Source organism: Electrona antarctica (assembly GCF_951216825.1).
Source record: "Electrona antarctica genome assembly, chromosome: 5".
NCBI lineage: Eukaryota > Metazoa > Chordata > Actinopteri > Myctophiformes > Myctophidae > Electrona > Electrona antarctica.
This window is the reverse complement of record NC_136810.1, coordinates 16,169,276-16,183,213: the sequence shown is the minus strand read 5'-3', so window position 1 is coordinate 16,183,213 and position 13,938 is coordinate 16,169,276. Positions and strand designations below refer to the sequence as shown.

The 13,938-nt window shown below is 42.5% G+C and overlaps 1 protein-coding gene across 2 annotated transcripts in view; it reads right to left on the bottom strand.

Annotated features, from left to right (window-relative positions):
* Positions 1 to 13,938, bottom strand: part of LOC306923813 (chemokine-like protein TAFA-5) — a 220,717-nt gene that overhangs the window by 55,618 nt on the left and 151,161 nt on the right. For both annotated transcript variants that reach the window (XM_079502131.1, XM_079502130.1), the window contains exon 3: positions 11,284 to 11,433. In XM_079502131.1, the coding sequence (XP_079358257.1) occupies positions 11,284 to 11,433 (150 nt within the window). The remainder of the gene's footprint in view (positions 1 to 11,283; positions 11,434 to 13,938) is intronic.

Below are 13,938 nucleotides of genomic sequence, written 5' to 3'. Positions count from 1 at the left end.
GTCTCAATCATTCAGAAATAGTGTTTGTTCATATGCTTGTCCACTCGGCTCCATTGACTCCAATGTATTCCACCAGAGTCAGCAGTTTGCCACCCAGTGTGACGAATATGCCAGCTCGAATTGCAGGGTAGAGAAAATGGCATTGGAGAACTTTCCTCCTAAGCTTCCTTGGTGACGAGGGGAGGAAAAAAAGAGGGGGCCAAGTACAGGCCCCCGAGTGTATTCTCAAAGTCATTGAGGGGTCCTTGAGGTGGTTCAAGGGAGACCCCCAGCAATCAGTTTAACCACTTATATTGTTGCCATCGGGCAGAAACCTCTTATCTCCATAGTTTAACCGTAGATTAATGCCCTACTTATAGGCATACTACAGCATCACACAAAAGTATCAAAAGTAGCAGATCCACAAGCTTGAATTTCCTGGGTCATTCACCCAGGCCTTTTCCTTTCTTTTGAAAACAAAATAGTCCGTGAGGCTACTGGCAACACTGCTGAGTGCTGTATCACTTCCTGTATCTGCACCTGCAGGTTGGAGTCTATTATTTCCAATGGAAGAAAAGCGTGAACGTCAACACATGCTTCTGAACCATTCTTTAGCCCCATGGTCACTGAACTAAATATTGGACCCAATCGCAACAAGCCACACAATCTTCCCAAGATTTTCATACTAAAATGGCTTTTTAGTTGTTTAGCTTTTAGAGACAAATCAGGAGAAAATCGACTTCATAATCAACTGTTCTCTGTCCCAGCAACACACATAGGACGTTCACAAGATTTGCCATCATCATACACTGGCACTTTTTGCAGGATTTGTGTACTATTTTACCTCTAGTGGCTCCAATTACTTACTAGGGTGGATATGACCAGATATTGCTTAGCAGGAGGACAATGGCACCGCCCTGGAGAAGGGTGAATATAGAGTTTAACTTATTAATACCTCAACCAGAGGTGACTGCAGAGAGAAAATGATCATGCTGTGTTATCTTGACCAGCAGCTCTTGTAATATGTGGTTTGTGTCTAATGCCAGTTGTCTTCATTCTCATATGGCTCTGCTGGCCTTTATCATCCATACGCCATGCTCCAGTGAGCCATTACCTGCCTCCTCGCACAAATCAAAGCACCACCCAAAGATCATCTCTGACGATTACCAAATGACCTGAAATCAAATATGTCAGTTTGACTAATGGCAGCAACACGGCAACACACAACACGGTGTGCACATGCATGTGTGCGCGAGCGCGCTCGGGCGCATGTGTGTGTGCTACGCGTGTGTCCTTTTGCCTGCCCGTGTGCACACAAGCATGCAAATGTGTTCCAAAAGCCAACGTGCAATAATCTATTGTTAACGACATCATTGGATTTCAACCGAATAGAGAAGCGCTGATAAACTCCTGCAAAGCCCTGTGCAGTGTTCTATGAACACTCAAACATTAGGCGCAATAAAAAAACAAGGGTTCTTAATTGGACATCAAAATGGGCGTCTACGCATAAGTACAACAATGTCTACTAAACATCCAAATATTCCATGTAGCGTTTCACAATTTATTCTCCTTAGTGCTAAATGCGACGTAACGGCACGTGTCACTTTGCAAAACACGCAAGGAAATTGGAGACAGCTGTCACAGTCGGGGTGTATAACTAACTATTATGAGAACTCTTCCATTAGCTGGCTTTCGATAAGTGTTCACTGGGTGGAAAGATAATCAATTTCACTAGCTTCTCTCAATACAATCACAACAACGAGAAATTGTGTTTTTTTCCCCCGCTTTGCATTCGTCTCCGTCTGGCTCTCGCAAAAAATGTGATGAGAAATGAGTTTTGCTTTGACAGTTTGCTTAAAGTGTCTTGCGTGGCAGTGACAGGTGTCTCTAGAATGTCTTGAAGAGTAAGCGGGCAGATAAGTCAGTAGGACTTATAGTTGTAATGTATACCAACACTCTGCTGCACTGCTTGTAAAGACAACAGTATCCGCCAACCTTGAATGCTAAACATGTCATTACAGCTGTTTATGTATAGTAAATAACCAGCCGACTACCTGAAATTCAAATAAGGAGGGGCACCTGACCAGACGGCCCTTAAGAAAGAGATACAAAAAATATCATGTAGTATATCAATATGTATATATGCCGATTGCATTAACCTATTCAGGGCGGGAACCCCTTTTGGTGTTTTAAACATATTTTCAGATGTGGGTCCGCAGCCAAATACATATAATTCTTGGGGTCCTTGACATGATACAAACAGATAAATCCACCTCAAACTTGTCATTCGGTGTCTTTAATGACTTTAATTACTTGAGAACAATTATTCTCATGGTGTAGTTTTTGTATTAGCCTATTCATACTAAACGCTTTACCCTGAATACTTTAATTTAATTTATTTAACTTAAACCACCAGGGCTGGTTTTGAAGGTATTATATTAATATACCAAATATTTTATAATAGATATACATATGGGTAGTATATGAACCCATGAAGATTTTACATGGACTTACTAATTTAAACTTATACTAATTTTAAAAGGTATACTTTTGACTTGTGTAAAAGTACTCATGGTATTACTCCACTTTTCCTGGTTGCAGGGCTTTTACCGGCCTAACAAGATTATTATTGTTTTTTCTCTTATCTGACAACTGACCAGATATTCCAATTAAGGTTAATGATTCTAAGTTATAATAGCATTCCATAATTTGCCGACATATGGACATATAAAACTTCCCTAGGTACCGTCATTCTTTCACTTCTATCTTACATCTGGTAAAAAGGGTATCTTAAATGCCCGTCATGGTTATCCGTGTCAGATTCATGTGATCATTACATTTAGGCTTAAACACCTGTTTCTAATTATTTAGCTATCGAAGTTCACTGATTACTGATGATCAATACATCAATATACCTATATATATATATAAAATTACATCAATATCCCTGCTCTTAAATGGTTGTCTTCTGAGGTGCTGAGCAGGGAGTATATGTATAGCAGAGCCTGAGTGCCAAGATCAAGTAATCACACAAATGTTATAAATGCATTGTTCTCAAGCTATATCAATGTTCTCAATCTATTTGGGTTAGTTAACATAACTTTTACTTAAGTCCAAAATCTAAGTTCTGAGACGAGTTCTTGATGTTGGAAACAATCTCCACTTGATCAGTATTCACTTGAGTATAATAATGTGTCCACTGTTGACACATAGAGAAGATAGCTGCCGTGAAACAAACAGAGCCCAAACCAAGACGGCGTCTAATTGCACACCTAATTAACTGTAGAGCCATACGTGCGTCTTTGAGCTGTATTAATGTCCCATATCAATGAACTACACCTGAAACACCTGCAAACACTGCATCATCACCACCAGCACACCCTTCTGATTAATTGATGCCTGGTGTGCATGCAGATCTATAGGATCATATGACCGCAACAGAAATATAAGTCCATTTGTTCAAAGGAGAGAGAGAGAGAGAGAGAGAGAGAGAGAGAGAGAGAGAGAGAGAGAGAGAGAGAGAGAGAGAGAGAGAGAGAGAGAGAGAGAGAGAGAGAGAGAGAGAGAGAGAGAAAGACGGAGAGAGAGGACATTTGTAATCACTTCATTCATCAATACGGTTACATTCATCCAAGAGTTCTCGTGTTGTTTGTTGTCCCCTGGGACAGAAATGAGCTAGAGGAAAGTGGAGAGAGAGAGAGAGAGAGAGAGAGGGGAAAAAGAAAAAGGACTACATTTGGAGATTGGAGGCAAGCAGAACAGACTGGGCTGCAATTAAATCGTTGCTGTCGCCTGGAAACCTTGTATGTCCAACACTGTTATGTCAGGAAAAAGGAAGAAACTGTGTTCCAATCAGGGCTCCTTCAAATGTGTCTGTACAGAGAACCCAGAACAAAGAGGGAGAACTGAAGCGCAATAAACATGCTGGACGATAATGGGTACTGCAGCGTATTACGCCTGGGAGGAGACACATGATCGATCCAAAATGGTTTTCTTACTATTTTATCACAAAAGGACTAATGGGCTCCGTACTAATGCATAATTTGTACAGATGTAAGAGGATACTATTTAAGATAATCGTCTTTGACAAGTGGAAACCTCATACTGTATGTCCAAAACTGTTAAGATTCAAAGTCAAAAACGGCAAAAGTAGCATATCGACAAGCTAGAAATAAGAAATTCCACCAATAATGGAATGAACAAAGAGAGGGATAGTAGGTAGAAAGTGCTTAAAATGAGCACAGATCAGCTGCATAAATGCCAATACCAATATGTCATCGAAAAGTCAAATAATGGCTCTACTTAATGTCCTACACCAAAAACTGTAATCCTTGCAGCACTAGTCTCCAGGATTTTTAAGTACCCTTGAACAACTCCGAAAGAAACACAGTTTTATTTTTCCTGGAGGTAATAGCTTTTTCCTCTTTATAGTTTTATTAAGGGAGCGGTCCTGTCCTGCTATTCTGATGGATCTGCTCACTGCATGGCTAACATTAGAATAATGTATAATAAATGCAGCTGGGGGCTTTTTCTTTCTTTTTCTGCTTTATTTAGACGCAATAGTAAGAGACAGCAAAGTGAGGGCAAGAGAAGTGGGGAAGGACATTCAGCAGAGGTCCCCTGCTGGAATTGACCCGGGCCATGTTGATGTTGATTGTGTGGTCAACGCACTATCCGTCCAGCCACCGGCTGCACTTATACTGCACAGCTATCATGTGACAGCATGGGCAGAGAGTAACATAGGACACAATAAAATATAATTTTGTCCAATCTGTATGGTAGAGTAAGTTAATACAATACCAGTAAGACGCCCTGGGGGCGAGAAGCGACCTCGCCCTAAAGGGGTGGTTGTATTTTTTGTCTTCCTGCTCTTCTAAAGAGGGTATGCGCGTGACATCATCATCAAACCAGGAAGTTATGCAGGAACGCCTACTGAGTGGCAAATAACGACTTTCTGGCCTTGACAGCCCATACATCCACACAGAAAAGTCATATCTGATTGCATTAAACAACATTAAACGATGTTAAACTCACTTTGCCTGTTGCTTTGCCACTCGATGTGCCATTCACTTTAAGCATGCGCATACTCTCTATTGGCATGTAGATCGCCATGTCCTCTCACCTAGACACAGGATCTGACACAAATTTTGATCTGATTGTCAAGATTAAATGTATTCCCTGAGCAACCTGCAGGCAGGACTCTATTAGCTCAATGGCAAACATTTTAGAACTTGCGAAGGAAACTGGATTCAAATCCAGGGTAGAAGAGGAAAGGAACCTAGTGTAGCTTTAAGTAAAACATTTGAGTACTTCTTCCCACCACTCTCTTTACAAGTTATTTTTAATCTACGTCCAAATAAATAAATACAAAAAAATAAAATGAAACACTGAAATGTGAGTCTGTCATAAAGAGCACAATGACTGGGTTACAGCTGCTGTACCTGCCTTGACATCAAAGCTACATGTAGCATTACAAATATGTTCAGTGTAATGCTAATGCATTATGTCAACTTGTCAACTCTATACCCTCCCAGCTAAATAAAAGCACTGCTTTTGCATTTCAGCAACCTATTTATGACTTACCGTATTTATTTATAAGTATGGTATTAACCTATTTATATACAGAATATTATACAGCTATTTTATTGTTTAATTATCGACTCTGGTTCAAGGAATATACATTTTATGATGATATACCGGTATCTAAGTGATAATACAAATACTGATGTATCATTCTTATGTAGGATAGGCTAATTAATACATGAATATGTTATTTTAAAAGCTTGAAAAACCCATACTCCAAATTGCAATGACATTACTAGCCTTTGCTAAGTCTAGAGTTGCTCCATTGATAATGAATGCAACCCTTAAACACCAACCTTAAAAAGTCATCCAGGAAAAGATCACAATTATCTTTTATTTTACACTGTTTCTAATTGAATGTATTGGAGCTTTACATTTTGTGCGACATTCTGCACTTAGGTGCAGAGATAAATGATGCTTTTGCTTTGTCCTAAATGCATAGGAATAAGCCAAGCCTAAAACAATTCTAATATACTCCTAAAATAGGCCTTAACAGCAGTGGTGTGAAAGCACAAATATGTATGTATTTAAAGCAGTAGGCAACATTTTTGACATGAAGTGCCACGTTTTTATTTTCTTCACATTCTGTGTGCCATATCAACACAACATTTAATTAAAGCTGCAAGCAGCGATTACCGGGCCCTCGCAGGGAGAATAGCTAAGTAATTCTAATGAAGCAACCGAGACAAACTGTTTAAGTTATATGGCAAAAGACAGAAAGAATTGAATATTGACCAATCGGAATTGGGGGCAGGGCTATATGACTCCAATAAAGGACAAGGATTCTCGACCAAATCTGGGGATTCAACTCACAAGTCTGTACGACAAACCGTAGAAAATATTGACCAATCAGAAGTGTAACACAACTGAAGGACAAGGACCCACAAATCAATCAAGTGATGCGACTCACTAGTGGATGCCCAATGTTGGAGCCCCGAGCCCTTCTGGTCAAAGCTGGAACTGCAGGCGGGTGAAATACATGCACGAGCAAGGGAGTGCACCGCTGGGTCTTTGCTTTGTGAACGCGTGAGGTGACATGATGTAGAGGTACCACGAGAGCAGCGGGAGGCCAGTGTGAGAGGTACTCGAATAGGAACCAACCAATTATATCGAGCCAACAGAGGTACTTCCGGCAGATTTCCGGTTGCTTCAAAATGCCACTGAGCAACTTCCATTGAAATGAACAGCTGGGGGCGGGGCTATCTAGTTTATTACTCTATGATCTGAGTCCATCGCCCACAAATCTGCATTGGCAATCAGCTGAAAAGTTAGGCTGCATAGCAAAAAATAAAAACTTGACCTTGTAAATTGGCTATTTTCACTTTGTTTGGTGTTGAAGTTTGACGCTTCGCTACGGACACGCTGTTTTACGGAAAGTTGCATTTTGTTAACATGTCATCGTTAAGGTCTCTTTGTGTACGCTGAGTTAGTTTGAGGTGGATGTGACAATCCTCCTAGGAGGAGTTTGTTAAAGTACAACCCGTGAAAATGGCTTGAAATGCACACAAATTCCACTAAAATTGTAAAATAGCTTACTTCCTCTTGGGTGTAGGTCATGGCTCCAAGAGCCTTTTTAGTTTTTTGTATGTCAGGACATGATACAGGTGTGTACCAAGTTGCATACATATACAGTAGGTGAAACCATATTGTGGGGCGTCAAGAGCAGACCTTTGTAGGGGGGGCAATTGAGCCATTAGGCCACACCCCTTTTTAAATAGATATTTTTGCCACTTGTGACATGTGTGCAAAGTTGCACAAAAATGCACGCGCGCGCACTCACGCACGCACGCACGCACGCAGTCACGCACGCACGCACGCACGCACGCACGCACGCACGCACACACACACACACACACACACACACACACACACACACACACACACACACACACACACACACACACACACACACACACACACACACACACACACACACACACACACACACACACGGACGGAGTGCAAAACATACTCTCTCCCCATGCCTTCGGCCTGGTGGAGACAAAGCCCTGCATTATAGACATGGGATGCATATAGCAAGCAGAAGTTTAATCTGCAACACGATGTTATACAGTATGCAGTCGGGTGTCCCTGCTTCATCTCTCTCTCAGCTAGGGGGTCTTTGACTTGAACAACTTTGAAGACCTCTAGCCTTCAACAGATTCAGAAAGAAAAACACATTGTGAACCTTCAGAAGCACTAGCCAGAAAACACTTGAAACAAGTGTCCCTGCTATATGCAAAATATGTCCTTTCGGTGTCCTTCTGTCTGCCACAAAAGGTCTCGTACACTGTTTCAAATTCGCAGCTCTGGAGAGCAACCAGATGGCAGATATAGGCACACATTTTAAAAATAAATCCATTTTTAGTGTGTATGCTAAATTAACAGTCAGAGTGTTTTTTTTCTGCTGAGCAAGAGGTCTCTTTTGTGTCCATTCCCAGCCCTTTACTGCTGGCTATGTTGGTTACAATAATATGATTACATCCAACAGAATACCGCACTTCAGCAAAAACAGCGGTTAATCTGTTTGGCCTCCCTTTGTTATTCGTTCATTCATTCATCCCCCGCTCGCAATAACACCGTTTCATGTCTCTCTCCACTTTCTCACGCCGAAATCAATAACCCGCTTCCCGGTGTCGTCTGTGTCAAATCCGCACAAAACGAGAAATGTTTATCTGTTTTGCTTGTGTTTTTTTCCTTCTTCTGCTTTTGCCTTCAAGACTTCAAAAAATAAAATAAAGTCCCTGTTATTCAATTTCCCGCAGTGCGCGTGATGTCGAGTGACAGCTGTTGACGCTGTGATTAGATAGAGATGTCACGCACCCCCTTTCGAAGGGATCACAGTCACAGGTGTAAATATTAAACTTCAACACTCCTCCTGCGCTGACTGGAAGAGGAAATCTTTACCTTAGTGGAAATGTGGAAGCCTATTTTAACCCACTTACTGTAGACCTGATAACGATAACGTTTTCGTTCTCAAACATTTTCATGTCAAGGACATCTGAAAATATGTTGTTCCAGGGACCCCACAGAAGCACATATGAGTTAAAAATGTTCGCTCTGAAAGAATATTTATTAAAATATTTGCGCCACATTTTCACGATTTTTCAAAAATAGCACACCTACAAGCTAATTCCTAAAAAAAAAAGATAAATTAAGTTGGGAACTTCTCCTTTGGTCCACCCATTCCTAAAACATGTGAGAATAACCCAGTGAAGAAAAAAATGAAAATTTAAAAAAGTGTATTGTGGATGTATTGGGATCTTTCTCTATCACACTGTCACTGAGCATCATGAAGGTACTGAAAGACCCACCCACCTCAGACATCAGCAACATTATGAGAAGTACAAAAATATAATCGTCCGGAGAGCTAATATGCTCAAAGCGTCCCCCATCTTTGGTGGCAATTTACAGTGTGTTCTTAACTCTTACAATAGAACAACAACAACTGAGATACAATGGCATAACACTCCCTTTCTGTGCCTGGCAACAAACCAGGTCACAGTAATCAGGTAGCATTTTCACGCAACATCAAAAGCAGAAATCTGTGACTATACCTGGAATAGAATAAATCCTCATCATGCCAGACAACAAACATGCTTCCGAGTCCCAGCCGTCATCTCTCAAGTCCTAACCTTTTCAAATTCAGAAGAATGTGTGCCAGAACCTGTCCTGCATTGGCCTTTTGTTATATTATCCACTATACAATAATAGACGCCAACCTAAAGAATAGTACCGTTGCTGTTGGGAGGAAACCTTGTTATGTCCAAAACTGTTACTGTTCAGGACATGGGGGCAAAAGAAGGACCTGGGTTCCAACGCATTTAGTCACAAGCTCTTGTTAATAGCTACTTTTCTTTGGTTCAATATTTATACTATACCCACAGGTAAAATTATACCACTTTCACTCTTTTTCAAAAAGAGCGAAAACAGCAGACAGCAAACACAGGCTTTGTGAACTTGTAGATCGGCACATTTCTGCTACCTCCGTGTGACACTGTAATATGACGAAGTAGGACATTCATTTACGGGAACAAACAAGAAAGAAGCATACAGTACACAGTTGAAATATGGACATATGAGGTTATTCTGCCCCAACTACAACAATATAATGAAACAAATGCATACAGATTGTACACAACCTCAAATATAGATGGACTGAGCACAGTCAGTACATTGTATCCCACTGAGAATGATGATGATGATGTTTCTACCAGCTGTTTGCCATTGTCCCCGGTTGGCATCCCAAAACAGGGGAGGAACGCAGGTGATGAAATGCCATGCAACTGCTGTCGTCTCCTACACCAGATGATGCCTGGAACTCCACTCTTTTTGGAGAGTTGTGAGTCAACTCACTCCCAGAAACCAGTGGTGGAAAGTTATTAGTACTTAAGCACTGTAGCTTAGAGCAATATTGATGGATGTTAACTTTACTAGAATATTTACACTTTTACTTCAACTTCACTACATCTAAGAAGCAAATATTGTAGGCTGCCTAGGCTACTTTTACCGTGCTGCAGTTATTTTACCGTTTTAGTTAATAATTACTTTGAAGATGTAGATTATTAAAACAAAACATACTGTGCATTAACAACTTCAGCCGTATACATATATCTTATCTACAGATTGTATTTCTGCTATTTTCAAATGATTTTATTATTACATTTTCAAATCTTATTCTGTGTAATGGTTTAATTTACTTGAAGTATATTTTGATGCCATATAGAGTATTTCTACATTGTGGTATTGCTACTTTCACTCAAGTAAATAACCAGAGTATTTCTTCCTCCCTGAGAGGAACCAGATACATAATGTATGTGGACTGTGTTAACATTTGCTTCCCAGCATGCTTACTAACTGCAGTGTGCCATGTGCAACTGAAGGGCTCGATTGTGCCCGAAAAGAGACGATCTACAAGCTCACGACACATCGCCAGCATGATGCAGTGTGAGCTTGTAGATCTGCTAATTTGTGGCACGCGACAAAAGTGCAAACAAAGTGCAAACAAAAGTATGAATCTGACTTTCAAGCTCTTTAGTTTAGACCGTTTAGACCGTTCTCCATTTCACCCGTAAGGGAGCAGAACCCTCAGATCAGATGGATACGAAACCGGATCCACCATTGAGGAATCGGGAATCGGTTCCATTTCCAACACTTTCCAGATCCGTCTTATCACACTGCCAGAGCTGGTATGTGGACTTCACATCTGCTATACAATTACAACACCGCTGGTTCTAAAATGCTATCATTTCAAGGACCACCATGACTCTCAGAGTTACAGGACTGTAAAGGTGGTTGCACACTGGACGCGTTTTTCGGAAAACGCCACAAAAAAATCTGAAAAACGCGCTCTGTGTGCAGGGACCTTAAGAGTCCATTTGGAACCTCCTCAAGTAACCCAGAGGGCACCTGGTCCTGGACCTCACTTTGAGAACCACTACAATAATATATATGCAATACTGTATGTATGATTGAACGTATCAGGCATAAGTTAGGTATCAGGCATAACATGGTTCAAGCTCCCAGTCCCAACAATCCCCCATCCCAAATCCAAAAGACAATCCTGTCTTATTCTGACGTATTGTTTTCATTCACGTTTCCCTTCCTCTAGCTTGCTTGCTCACTCTCACTACTCACACTTTGTTTGGTCTCTCACCCATGGCTCTGAAGTGCCATCAGGAAGAGAAGAAGGGTGCGTTAGAGAACGTATTGGCATCTTACCGTCTACACAGGCTGGTCTGGCTCTTGTGGTGCCGGCAATCTGTCCCTTCTTGCAGGCGCACCTCGCCGTCTGCCGCGCGATGGTCCGCCTCGGCTGACTGCTGTCGCGGTCCAGAGTGACGATCTCACACGTCCCTGCTGCCAGCTGACCTGCCATGGCGCACAGAGAGGGGAGAGAGGAAGAGGAAGTGATGTCAGACGGGGACACAAGAGGAAGGAAGAGGGCCAGTGGTGGGAAAAACGTACAATACTGCAGTGTAGAAATGCTCTGTTAAGAAGCAAAAATCCAGAATTCCAAAATTTACTTGAGAAAATGTTTTTAAAAATGCAAAAGTGCTCATTATACAGAATATCCCATTTCACAATTAATTTTGAACGTAGCAGTTCTACAACTCAGAATCGCAGTGCATTGTTTCATGTGTTTCAAGATATTCCACTGTTAGGTTCTTAGCTTACATACGATTCTTGATGACTATTTTATAGTGTAATGTATTTGATGTATTACCATGTTTTGTTCTTGCTTACTGTAAATCACTCTGGATTAAGATCGTCTGATAAATGCCTAAAGTGTAATTGTACGGTCAGGTAGAAACCTTGTATCTCCATATTGAACTGTCCGTCTGATTGCAGATTAACCAATGAGTGGCGAGCAGAGCCAAGGCCATGTCTGTGGGGAGCTGTGATTTGTGACCACTGCACACACACATGTGTGTAATTTATGACCAACACGCATAGACACAAATTAGGGCGTGGACCGCCCTTACATATAGGCTACATGCCCATGTGTAATTTGTGAGCGACACAGACGCACGCACGCACGCACGCACGCACGCACGCACGCACGCACGCACGCACGCACGCACGCACGCACGCACGCACGCACGCACGCACGCACGCACGCACGCACGCACGCACGCACGCACGCACGCACGCACGCACGCACGCACGCACGCACGCACGCACGCACGCACGCACGCACGCACGCACGCACGCACGCACGCACGCACGCACGCACGCACGCACGCACGCACGCACGCACACACACACACACACACACACACACACACACACACACACACACACACACACACACACACACACACACACACACACACACACACACACACACACACACACACACACACACACACACACACAGTGATTTAATCTGGCCCTGAGTCAAAGTGTGGGGGATCAGGGAGCGTTAATTACATTTACGGCAGAGACACATCTAAAGTAATGGTGCTCTGTCACCAGAGAGATTACAACAAACAGTGAGTCTCCTCCGGGCCTACATTCTTCACACCTTGTTTTCTCACACTGCAATCCATATTTCCGGAAACGGATATGTTTATTTATTTTGGAAATCATTATGCACACACCTTCTGTAGCTTGCAAGGCACACCGACTCCAATGCGTGTTATTCTAATAATTGGACAATTCCACTAGAGTGTCAAACTTTTTTGGCCGTGCACCCCCTGTTACCTCCTGACCTAGCTGATGCACCCCCCAACACTAAGTCTCGTTGTATTTGGCCAAAATTTATACATTTTTTATATGATTATGGCAAATAATCAAAGAATGTCACTGCACTGAGAGACACATGCAGCTGCTGTAGTCCCACAGCTGCTCTATACATCTCCTTACAACAGTGGGTTACCAGATTTTGCAGTTGGTGCAAAATAACACCATAAATCCGCCATTACCCTTTTCATGTCACACACCCCCTAGAGGGCGTTCGCGCACCACAAGGGGTGCAGGCACCACAGTTCGGGAACCACTGCACTAGACGAAACAAAACAGTCATCAAGCAGGGCGTAGCGGTTAAAGTGCATGCCCACCATCGCAAAGGTAGTGGGTTCGAGCGTCCAGACAGTGGCCTTGTGGTTAGAGTGTCCGCCCTGAAACTGGGAGGTCGGGGTTCGATCCCCGGCCGGGTCATACCAAAGACTGTAAAAATGGGACCCAATGCCTCCCTGCTTGGCACTCAGCATCAATGGGTTGGATTGGGGGTCAAATCAACTAATGATTCCTGAGCGCGGCGCACGCTGCGGCTCACCGTTCCAAGAGATGGGTCAAATGCGGAGAACAAATTTCACTGCAGTAACGTCTGTGACTAATCGTAAGACTTTGACTTTGACTTTGTCTATACAAACACAATTGGAACGTGTTCTGAGGATAGAGTGTAAAATGGGACCCGGACCAGTGATATCGGAACCAAACCGAGCCAAAGAAACATTCTAATTTGCCACACCCGCCCAAAAAACGGCCCAGAGAAGGATTGGATCCCGTCCGAAACGAGAAGGATTGCATGGTTTGGACCCAGTCCGACCAAAAAGGCGCTCATCTGATCCAAACCTAGATTTGGACCCATAGTGTGTCCTATGCTATATTATGCTTATTTTCACCATGAGATGAGGCTGCTCGTCTGTGAGCGACGTCACCCCTGCCTCTCTGACACAGCGGAGCGGAGGGTTGCATAATATAATAGTGCATTTAGCAGCACCGACATTCTTACCAGAACTGTCGACAATCACAACAAAACTGTCCCACATTGCTCTCTTTGATTTGTAGTTTGCTTTGTGTTTCACCTCGCTCGCTCAAGGCTATTCTACAGTCACGCCATGGCGATTTGGATGAAACGCATCCCAATCC